The sequence below is a fragment of the Morone saxatilis genome, unplaced genomic scaffold (assembly GCF_004916995.1).
Source record: "Morone saxatilis isolate NCDOM2014 unplaced genomic scaffold, NCSU_SB_2.0 Contig20, whole genome shotgun sequence".
NCBI lineage: Eukaryota > Metazoa > Chordata > Actinopteri > Moronidae > Morone > Morone saxatilis.
In genome coordinates this window covers 11576826-11588741 of record NW_023339763.1, presented here as the reverse complement: position 1 = coordinate 11588741, position 11916 = coordinate 11576826, and the positions used below count along the sequence as shown (strand labels likewise).

Genomic DNA, 11916 nt, shown 5'->3' with positions numbered 1-11916 from the left:
TACTGCCTGAAATGAGAAGCCACTCTATGTCTGTACATGAGCTATAACTCTCTATTTATTTATTTTTTACTTTGGACATGCAACTGAAAAATATCTTGGCAACAAAGTTTTACTCAAATCCAGGACTCCAAAAAAAGAATCCGATGGGTATGTTCTGAAATTTTAATGAAACGAGGCAGCATAAGGCAGTCACAAGGACAAGCTAACGCTATCTTCATGTTTTTAACATCTTAAACAGGGAAGCTAGATGATCCATTAACAATAGTGCCCTGCCTCTCCCTCTATCATCAGTGCTTTCATCCTGCAGCAATTGATCTGTATTCAGTCAGTTTACCACATTTTTAATGACTTGAATTATTATTTTGAGAGCCAGTGTTAATTAGCTGGTAAATCACACTGCTAAATTTTTTCCCCAGCTTTAATGGGAGTAATGTCCCTGTTGTAGTTCCAGTTACCAAAGTGATACATTTAATTCAATGCTCTTGAAATATGTGTGGTTACATGTCCTAAATCCTGACCAGACAGCCACTGTCACATTCCCTACGAAGGAGTAAATGGGTTTCAGTAAGTGTAAAATAAAATGTACAAATTGCAGTACAAACATTTGATGTAATTTAAATGATGGTTTTAAAGGTTCATTTGGTTTGAAAGTTTTTTTCCAGAATCTAACTTGATTTGCAGGGTAGATTTCTCCTCAGCACAATATTGTGTAAAGGGGCAGCACCTGCAAATTATCTGAAGCCTGTTAGACGTTCAAATTGCAGCAGTTTGATGTGATTTGGTAGTTTTTATTGATCTTACAGCTCTATCTAACCTAATTAGATTTCTTCCTCTCACATTTTTGTTCTCTCTTCTCAGGCGGAGTATTTCACCTGCCTGGCGACAGTGGTGTACACTCGTAAGGAGAATTGTCTGTACCAGGCCTGTCCATCCGCGGAGTGCAACAAGAAGGTCACAGACCAACAGAACGGACTGTACCGCTGCGAAAAGTGTAACCAAGAGTTTCCCAACTTCAAGTACAGACTCATACTTAATGTAAGTGCATACAGTGCACATTATTAACGCTTGTTTATCACACATGCTACTGACTTTGAGGAATATTGTCACTTCTGTGATACACACTAACACATACACACACACACACACACACACACACAAACATACATACATGAATAATCTCTCGCCCCCCTTCATCATCCGTGTCTGTCTGACTCTCAGGCCAACTTAGCGGACTTCGGGGATAACCAGTGGGTGACATGCTTCCAGGAGACAGCTGAGGTCTTGTTAGGTCACAGTGCAGAAACACTGGGACAGCTCAGAGACACAGTGAGACACACAAACACACGCACACACACGCACAACAAACATATACTGTATATATCCACACACAGTTCTCCTTAATCTAGTTGTTCACATCTGACAAGAAAATTGCCATTGCAAATTTTTCCAGGAAGACTAACTTTAACAGACTACTGCCTGTAAACCATTGGCCCTAACTTGTATTTACCTTGTTTTGTGTGTGTGTGTGTGTGTGTGTGTGTGTGTTCCCGAGGACGAGGCTGCATTTGATGAAGTCTTCCAGAAAGCCAACTTCACAACTCACATCTTTAAGAACAGAGCCAAGGTGGAGACGTACAACGTAAGTAGCTATGAACGGGAGCACAATAGAATTTGATACAATGCAATGCAATTTAGTTTCCCGGGAATAAAAGAGCAGAAGATAATGACATACGATGGTGCTCATCATTGTCCTACAAGTTGTGAGATTTTATTTTTTATTTTTTCAGTGATCTCTGCCTTGCAGGAATACTCGACCCTGATTGGTTAATGCATGTCTGTTACACATAGCTGTCTTATCACTGTTCTGAACAAATACACCAGCAGGCATTTTTATTTCTCCCGAATTCTAATAATGGTTCTGGAAAAATGAGCTTTCAAAATAACCAGGATTGCAAACAAGTGGCATTGTTGTAAAAACAGTAAATGTTCTCATTTAGGGTCAATTTCACAATCTAACCAAAAAATAGGCACAAGCTACAGTAAATAGACCTAAACTGTGGAAGCGTGTGTATGTGTTAGTGTGTCTTTTATATATAACAACATTTCAGTTGTGAAATTGTAATTGGACATTTTAGCATTTAAAGATCCTGTTTTTGCCAGATCCAAAGACTTCCTCTGTCAAGTTTTCTGGTGACAAATAAAGTATAGTGGTTAAATTATGATGAGCTGGGAGAGCTGGCAGTGTTAACAGATTTAGTATATTGATTCACACAAAGTATTTACTTATCAGCAGCAACCTTTAGGATGAGCTTTTGGCTAACAGAGGGATGCGTTCAAAATAGAGAACAGCATAATGTTGTACAAGTAGCTTCACACTGAATACCAAAGAGAATAGGTTAAGATTCACTGTTTTATCTTAAGCGTAAAGGTGTTAAACGCATTTTAGTGTGTTGTTTTAATTAACGGGCTGTACGTCAACCGTGAATATGTAACAACCAGTTGTCGTCAGTTATTATCTTTCGCTGAACTGCAGTTGCAAATATGTAAAGCCACAAAACAAGATGCGATGTAATCACAACACAATGTCAGTCACACAACGTGAATCCAGAATCATTTCAATTAGTATCACAGTGACAAGGGAGTTGTTATGTAGCCAGTGCACTTTGGATAACAGGAAACAAATACAGCTGTGGATTAATTTCTCTTAATTAGGCACTAATTAGCATTTAGCTATTGTCTGTCTAAGCCTAATTAGCTTAATTATTCAAAGACTAATTTGCTACTTGGGGCACATACCAAGAGTCTGAGTGGAATGATTGAGATGTGGGATGCTCTCTGAACGGTCTGTGTCCTGACCTCAAGAAAACCTCCAAGGAATGCAGAGTTCGCAAGCCCTCCTTCATAGTCTGGAAAATAATGTGAAACCTATTTGTGATGAGAAATTACAAGAAGTTTAGTCATAAGTTTCGAAGTAACTATTGCCATTCGGTATGTCTACACTCAAATGCCTAGTTTCTATGGCTGCAGTCTAATGTAACATGCCGTGATATTTGTTAAAATTACGAGAAATCTTCAGCTACACATGAAATGAGCTTGGTTGTCTGTTTTCCAGTAAATGTCAGCCAGTGGTATACTGGTACTTACTGTCACTAGCAGATGCGGAAGGCTGCAATTTTCATTACAGCCCACTATACAGAGATGTTGGCCAAAACAAACAACATGCTGATGATTTTGCTTTTATCACAGCTTTACTAGTAGAAGAGCTCAAAATACACTTTGTCCCCAGGGCTGTATTACAGGAAGAGTCATAGGGTATATCCAAAACAAATGGTGCAGGTTAGGAATATGACCGGCTTTACATTACCTACACCCAATTAGTTTAACACGACAACACATTAATGAATTGCATAACAAGGCACAATATGCACCCTTCATTAAAACCTGTATTATGCAGTGCATACCTGTATTTGAGCTTGAGAGAGTGAGACAGAGGCATTCATTTAGCATTGTTTAATGCTACGCCCCGCCCGATGCCTTCCTTCTTCTTCCCTCCCTGTCACTCTCCTGCTCTCTGTTGCTCAGTGTGTCAAATGTTTAGCTATTCCTCTGCCTCCTTTAGGGATGATGGTACATTTAATAAATGTAGTTTATTTTCTGTGCTGGATGCAAGGCTTGAATTGTAAGGCTGGCTCCGAACCATGTAGACTAAATTGTTAGCTGCTGTACTTAACCAGCCCCCAGTAGCCAATGCAATGTAGCTCTTGTTATGATTTGGCAGTATTTCATTTTTTCTGAAAGGGGCTTTTTTTTTTTTTTTTTTGCTCAGAGTGCAAATCACTCTGTGGCCGAGTTGGGTTGTGAACTCTCTGACATCATAACCACACAGTTGTTGTTGAATTATTCACTCATTTTAGCTTGACCTCATTTCATTCATTAAAGTAACGTTGTGTGGCTCCTGTCTGTCATGGAGACCGCTGTGCTGGTGCTGGCCCCCCCCCACCCCCACACACACACACACATACACACACATACAACACACAAACCAAACATTAATTTTGCAAGTCAATTATATAATCACATTTTGGATTTTCGTTGACAGTCCTACTAGAAATGATTTTGTTACAGTTATAAAAATCACGTCTAAGTTATGCTGTACCTTTTTGTAAATAATTACTTCTTTAATTGTCACTTTTTTAGCGTTGTAGGAAAGAATTTCAGTATTTCAAATAGTCGAGATAATGAGCTTTGAGAAGATACACAAGGCCTATCAATATATTCAGAATTTATTTTCAGCAAGTGTTAGTCAAAGTTGACTTTGTTTCAAAGCTTGTGATTCAAAAAGACGAGCACAGAACGGAGAGTCTGTGATTCACTTGTTCAGTGTGTCTTTCTACCTCACAGAAAGCCACAAGACGAAAAGATCAGACATCTACCATGGTGTTTTCATAAAAATAGAACAATGTAATGAAATGTCATAGCTTAACAAGATTAATGAAGTTACAAAATGTGTGCTTTGTCATTTTCCATAACAAGCACATACGGAGAGAAAGAACAACTGAGCTTACGATCATATTTTAAAGTTGCTGTTTGAACTTCTCTTGCATATAAACTCAAGTTTGTTTTATTTTAGGGCAGAGAAGAGATGATAAACTACAGATTTTTAGACTTAGCAAGCACAATGCACCCAAATCCCAAAAGTTTTCTCTTTCAAATTTAATTTAGCTTGAAAAACTTAAAAATGTTGGACTATAGTTTATGACAGATTTGTTAAAAGTTAAAGTAATCAAAATGTTCATATAAATGTCTATTTTACTACTCTATTGCTAATATTGCAATTTAAGAGACTTTACTTATCACCAGAAGGGAAATGAATATTAAAACAGTACAAGAAACAGAATTATGTAAAATAAGTAAATAAAATAAATAAGTAAAAAAAAAACATACTTAGGCCATATACAGGATTTATGCCATAGATATGAAATTCAGTATGAAATTATCCCAACTTCATGCAAAGTATGACATATAAAGCAGTTTTATATATTCTATACAGTATATGTAATATATTAATGTCTGTCTGTAATAATAAAATATGTATATATGATTTAATATATAAATGCTATATAGTTATAGATATTATTATGTAATATATATACATATATATATATATATATATTGCCTGACTGTCTGTAATTGGAGGGCAATGGTGTTTTTTGTTGTTCCCAACAGCAAACTCGAAGAGGGCGTGAAAAGCAGACCGTCATAGTAGCGAGGGACAAGATGTGATAAATGTTTAAAGGCCCAGAGTGTAACATTTTCAGAAATTGAATATAAGTTACAGAAATTGTTGAAGGCAGTCCCTCCAGTAAAGGTGTGGAAGTGAGGGTTTCCGATGCTATTCCATCCAACAAGCGCTTGTGCTGAAATGTACTCACCCTTTATAGGTACTGTGGTCTGTGGGTTTTTACGTTCGATGTTAAAATCACCACAGCAATGGCCGCTAATTACCAGTAATATTACCAGAAAAGTAAAAAAGGTCACACTTTGTTTTGTTCATGCAGATGAGAACTATTGTTGTTTCTAATCTTTCTGGTAAAGCAGATATCGGATGTAGATAAAAGTCTAAAACAAAGAAACACAAAAACCCTGCTGTATTGTATTTAAATACAATTCCATCTTAACTGTCTGTCATGTTTCATTAAGATGGAGCCCCACAGTGGCAGGGGAGTGTGCAGTTAATCAGACACTTGTGCTTCAGTGTAGTAGAAGCCTGTATCACTCTGCCACAGGTAGAGTTAATGATGATCGTGAAGATCGGATTTGGACAGCAGGATTGGATTTACTGAGCACAGATGGATTTTTTCACATAAATTGCAAAACATTTGTATTTGTTTAAAAGTCAATGGAAGATAATTGATGCGCTTGGGAAAGTGCATATGATTTCTAACCATTAACTAGATGCAATATATTGAGTCCAAGTCTTGGTGAGTATCTGAATCTATTCCAGGCTGGATCGTTGCCCGTCTTAAACCTGTGATTCTATACCGTATTAGGAATGTATGTAGAGGTATACGTGTGTGTGTACGTGTGTGTACGTGTGTGTACGTGTGTGTACGTGTGTGTTGTCTGCATGAGGGCATTATATGTGTGCTTCTTTGTGACTGAAAGTGTATCTCTCTGTCTGAAGCAAATTCATTGATTTTGTCTCAATGAATGCATTAGTGTCAGAGGGGACATGTTTTTCCTACCTTATGTTAACAGACAGGCCATTGAGAGCCACACACACACACACACACACACACACTTAACACACTCACTTTATCATCATCCACAAACCACACAGGCCTTGTCAACATCACATTCAGGTCTTTTTGCTGTCCCTGAGGGTGTGAAAAGGGTTGAGAAGATTCTTACATGGCTGAAGGAAAACACTCAAAGTATTTCTCTTACTTTCCTCTTAAACTTGTATCAGATAATTAGCACTTATGATGGGGTGGGTGAACAAATTAACAAGGACACCTCTCAATACAGTTCTGCAGTGTACTTTTAATGAATCTCAATGTGTTTGGTTATTATGGAAATGGGAAGTTATATTCAACTTGACTGACAGTAGTTTGTAGTGCTATAATGTGTCCAGTGCTGTTTCTATATGTTGTCTTCCATTTGAAATGTCACATTTAGCAACAGTGCCTGCCAACATTTACATTTGATAAGCCAAATAGAAAGTCATGGAGCTTTTAAAATATACAGTAATAATATAATGTAGTAATGTAATAAGACCAAGACTCTATAGCCACGTTAGCAGCTCTTTGTGGCTGTGCTTAGGGACTGCATTGCTTTTAGCTACATGCTAACGTCAGCATACTAACATGCTCACATTCATTATTGTAGAACTAAGTTTTTATTAGCTGCTGAACCAAAAAACCTTTAAAAAGACAAAATGTGTGCTTACAGTATTTCACCTGGTAAAGTTTATGTCCGATGTCAGAGACCTGACTGCAATGGCCCGGGTTCGATTCCAACCCCCTAAAATGTTTAACACATTCAACAACCTAGTTTAGTGTTAAAATGCTAACATTTAGTTATTAGCACTTAAGGCAAAGTACAGCAAAGGATTATAGGAATCTCCTTTTGTTCTATAAAAGTTTTACCTGATGATGGCACTAGATGCAAAGTGATCATTGAAGTAATAACAATTCATCCTGAGTGGGACATGTATGTACCAAACTTCACGGCAATCCATCCAATAGTTAAGTCAAAGTATTTCATACAGAAACCAAGAATGTGAACCCCATGGTGTCACTAGAGGGATTGTCATGGGATCAATAAAGTCATTAGGAAACAGCAGGCAGACGCTCATACAGGGGCTCACCTGGTAGAGCTAGAGCCATGTACCAAGGCTGAGTCCTTGCTGCAGCGGGCCATGGGTTCGACTGTGGTCCTTTGCTGCATGTCATCCCCTCTCTCCACCTCTTTCCTGTCACTCTTCCGCTGTCACTATCCATTAAAGGCAATAAAAGCCCCCAAAGGAGTATTAAAAAAACTTCATCTGACAAGCATAAATACAAAAGATTGTGGCAGTCCATCCAGCATCTTGTTGAGATATTTCAGTCTGGACCAGAGTGTTTGACTGACAGCAGACGTTGCTAACCGTAGACCCAAGCCACTGGCATGGGTCTTGATATTTACAGCTTCGTTATCCAAATCTCAGCAGCCGTTTTATGTAATTTTATTGTTCAGTACGATGTCTCATTAATTCTCTGTGAGGTTGTGGCATCAGTAAGAGGTGTGTGCTGGTCGTTCACATGTGTGTCTACATGTTTCGTCAGTGAGTCAGCATCCAGAAGTTGTGTTTAATTCCTCAGGGAAGAACTCTCCCTCACCCCACCATCTGAAATTGAGTTAGAGGATAGGGGTGACTGAGTAATTGTTTTTCTCCAGATGTGATTGGAATATGTGTGTGCGCACATTCAATTAATAAGCTGTCTTTTTCACAGTTCCCCCGTCCTTTGGAAGACCATTATTTTTAAATAAGTTGTCACCTTTTGTCAAGTGGAACCTTTGTCTCGAAGACCCCCTGTATTGTTTAATTTGCCTGCTATCCTCAGGTAGAAGCAAATTGAAAATACTAATAGAGGTGTTGAATCATATGAGATAATGGCCAAATGTTAAATCCTTGATGCTGGATATGCTGGCTGAATTGCTAATTGATTAATGAATTGTCTCTGGATTAATTCTTCTTATAGTGACCGTGATTATAATGGAAATGAGTTTTTGGCTTTATGTCTTCATGACAAAACTACTGCAATATTTGATTAATAATAATATTTAAATTAATATTTAATGTAAAATACAGTATATCTCGCGGATGGTGGCACATTGGTGAGAATGAATGACACTGAGTAATGTGGCCTTAGCTTTCTCATAGGAAATCTGCATTATCTTTAAAATTCATAAACGATGTGTAATAAGTCAAAGCAGAACACAAATGTATGACTTTGTGCTGTTAAAGAGAAGATAAACACTTTTGTTGCCTTTTGTTCACCCTCTGTTACTCCCAAAAATTGCATTCACCATAGATGTGTTCACAGTTCCTAAGTTGGAGACCGACTTGGACTCAAATTACATTTAGTCCAATCATGTTGGATGGTCCTGTCGTATTGCTGCCAGTCTCGGCTCTGTATTCCCAATATGTTTTAGAATTGTTTTTTTAGATTTCACTGATTACTTTTAAGGCTCTACATGGTCTGTCACCCTGCTATTTCTCTGAACTATAAGTACCACACACACCAGGTCTTTTGTGTGTTCCAGCGGCAGTGCAGATGAAGTCAGGACCACGAGGCTCTGGAATAATTTGCCCCAAAATATAGCACACACACATTTTTGAAATTGGAGAATGTAAGAATCACTTTAGGCCTACAACAATGATAAAATTCAACGATTTCATTTCTGTATAAATTTCTCTCAAAGTCACAGGGAGCCACCGGAGAGGGGCTAAAGAGCTGCGTGTGGCTCTGGAACAGCAGGTTGCCTACCCCTGCTCTAGTTGGTCTAAGTGGATCATGTGGCGTGACATGATCACTGCAGGATAAAAATATTGTGTAGCATGTACTGTCAAGTGCAAAAACACATGTATCGTTACACTGGCCAGTCTGCGTTTGGTGGCCATTGTTGGTGTTCTCTCTTTTTTGGGATTCTTTTCATGTCAGATTGGGTGTGATTAGCCTGGGGTCTGTTCCGATCGAGTCTGACTGGGTTGGGTACGCTTCCACATGTCTGTTTTTGTTGAAAAAAATTATTGAATTCATCATCTGTATCTACATCATCTGTATCTCTAGCCTACAGCAGTGCTTCCCAATGTGGGTGCCTTGATGATAAGCGGGAGATGCTGCAAGATTTCAGAATTGTATTGTTTATTTATTGTGCCTTTCACCATGTTTAAAAAAGAAAAGGCAACTCTTCCATTAAAGACATTTTAAGTTGCATTCTCTAACATAAAATAACAGAACAAAGAGTATGAAAAAGTGAAAAGTATGAAAAAAAAAAAACATAATAACCTGGTTAATAAGCTGTTATGCCCAAAATAAAGACATGATGGTTCAAGCTTTACAGTGGTCATAGGATCCATACATTTTCCAGGTGTGCATCAGAAATAATGACCATCAGAGCAAGCATTGTTCTGTTGTAAAAAGATTTGTCACTATGAAAATCAGTAGCTCAAAGAAATGCTGATACATTCTACTTGTTTTACACCCCTTCGCACAGATTTTGGCTTCTTTTGGAGATGAATTTACATCATGTGCTGTAGTGCAATCAGTGTGGTGTTGCCAATTACATCACAGCTGTGTGAGCTGGCTTTTTTATCCATGGAATAAATGAAAAACAAAACAAGGAGTTGCCTGTACACATACGAATTTAACTATGAAGGTATGACATAGTTTGAAACATTTTGGGACCACTGATCTACAGAAAGTCCAAAGACCAGCCAATAGCAGACATTCTCTTTTAACGTGTATAACAATGTTGGTGTATTTAACAAAAACATTTTTTCTCCCTCCTCAGGATGAGTGTCGAGTGAAGGTAACTGTAATGGAAGTCCAACCAGTCGACCACAGGGAATACAGCAGGAGACTCCTCAGCAACATCCGCAAATTGGCCAGATGAACCTGGTCCCAGTCATGATCAGCAGCCTGGTGATTAAACGTGTCTCCCACTGGTCTCTGACTGGTGCCCGACTCTTTCCACCGGCGAGATAACAGCGTATCTAACAGAGGCAGCAGAGGGGCGGCCAGTGATTCATCCAATCAAATGGCAGCCAAACAAAAGACTGATATTTAGTTGCTCACTTCCTTCAGCAGGCCAGTTGTGAGTCACTGGTAATGTGATGGAAATGACTTTTGCCTTTATAATTTAATGTCATGTTAACAAAGAGGTTTGACTTTTAATTACATATAACAATGTTTTAGACCTGCTTAAGTTTTTTTTTTTTTTTTTCATTTATTCTATACATAGAAGATCACAGTTTTGTTAATACAAGTGATTCATCTCTGTGTTGGTGATGCTCAGTGTTGGTTGAGGAAGATGAAGATTAGTTGGATTTCTTTTAACTTTAATTGTTTTGTTTTAAAAATTAAGGTATGTAATTAAGTGCATGGGAGATGCATGTTTTAGCATTTGTTTTAACTGTGCTCACAGTTGTTATTTGTTTGAGTAAAAAAAAAAAAGTGTTTGGTTTGCTGGGCTTCCAAAAATTGTTTAACAAAGAGAGAGTGATTGAATGATACAATGTTTGTCTCTGTCTCTATTGTTTCAGCAGAGTATCTGCAGATCTTGAAATGCCTAAAAAACATTGAATTTACTTTCCTCAAAAATAGGTTTTAGAAGATATTAAAAAGATTCTCACCATAGGCAGTAATGTTATCATATGTCAGGAAGCGTTATACATCTACATACAGTGTCAGGGAAGTTACTTGAAAACATATTCATCACACATTACTTGTATTGTTCTACTAAATACTCATAATTGACAGTGTCGATTGATGGCCAAAACCTAAATGAATTTAAATGAACTCTAATTGTCTAAATGTTTATATTTGTAATCCATCTATCCATTTGTTGTAGCTTATTCTGGTCCAGGTCATATTCATTTGATTAATTACATCAGGAATTATTGTTATATACTACTGGTAAGTACTAAAAAAAACTGATATAATGATAAGTAAATCTAGGCCATATCTTCCCTACTGGTTTTGCATCATGCCTTTTATATTTTCGTCCACATTTTCTATTCTCTGTGGTGTGAAAAAGGTATCAAAAGTCTTAAGTTTCACTTGGTGAACCCTGCAGAAACCTAGTTTTTGCCAGGCTGCTCTTTGATGATCTGGGAAATCACTTTCAAATTAAATGTCTATCAAACTACTTTATGTTCACTGTGCGTATACATTCAGACACAGGAAACCGAGGACAGAGCTTTAGTGGCATGCCTTTCTACCAAGGTGTGGCTCAAGGGCATGACACTGATTTATGTTGGCAACAAGCCGCCTGCTCCCTGCACCATCAGTACCATCTCCTGCCTGTTGCCTGCCATGCTGTGTGTGGAGGTTTGGGAGATTAACACACACACACACACACACACACACACACTGATCTTTTCATCCTGGTGTCACCTTTCCCTTAACTTTTTCCATTATCTCTGTCTTTCTTTTTTTCTATTGTTCAGAGTGGTGTGAGGCCATAGCCTCTAATCATCTCTCTTTGTAATGACAACACACTTGAAATGCAGTCTGTATAGGCAGCTGGGCCACTGCGTTTAATGCATTAAACACAAAGAGAGAAGTATAAAAGGAGTTAAGTGAATAATTAAAAGTTGCTTTTAATGAACAAACAGAAATGGTCCTACGCAATTCAAACCACTAACAA

At 37.9% G+C, this 11916-nt stretch overlaps 1 protein-coding gene across 5 annotated transcripts in view; it reads left to right on the top strand.

Moving 5' to 3' along the window:
• The window catches only part of LOC118331385 (replication protein A 70 kDa DNA-binding subunit-like), a 38791-nt gene extending 27376 nt beyond the window's left edge, over positions 1 to 11415 (top strand). For all 5 annotated transcript variants that reach the window (XM_035666271.1, XM_035666274.1, XM_035666275.1 and 2 more), the window contains 4 exons: positions 859 to 1035; positions 1219 to 1326; positions 1553 to 1639; positions 10060 to 11415. In XM_035666271.1, coding sequence (XP_035522164.1) covers positions 859 to 1035; positions 1219 to 1326; positions 1553 to 1639; positions 10060 to 10161 — 474 coding nt within the window. In that variant the 3' untranslated portion in view covers positions 10162 to 11415. The remainder of the gene's footprint in view (positions 1 to 858; positions 1036 to 1218; positions 1327 to 1552; positions 1640 to 10059) is intronic.
• Positions 11416 to 11916: the final 501 nt, after the last annotated feature.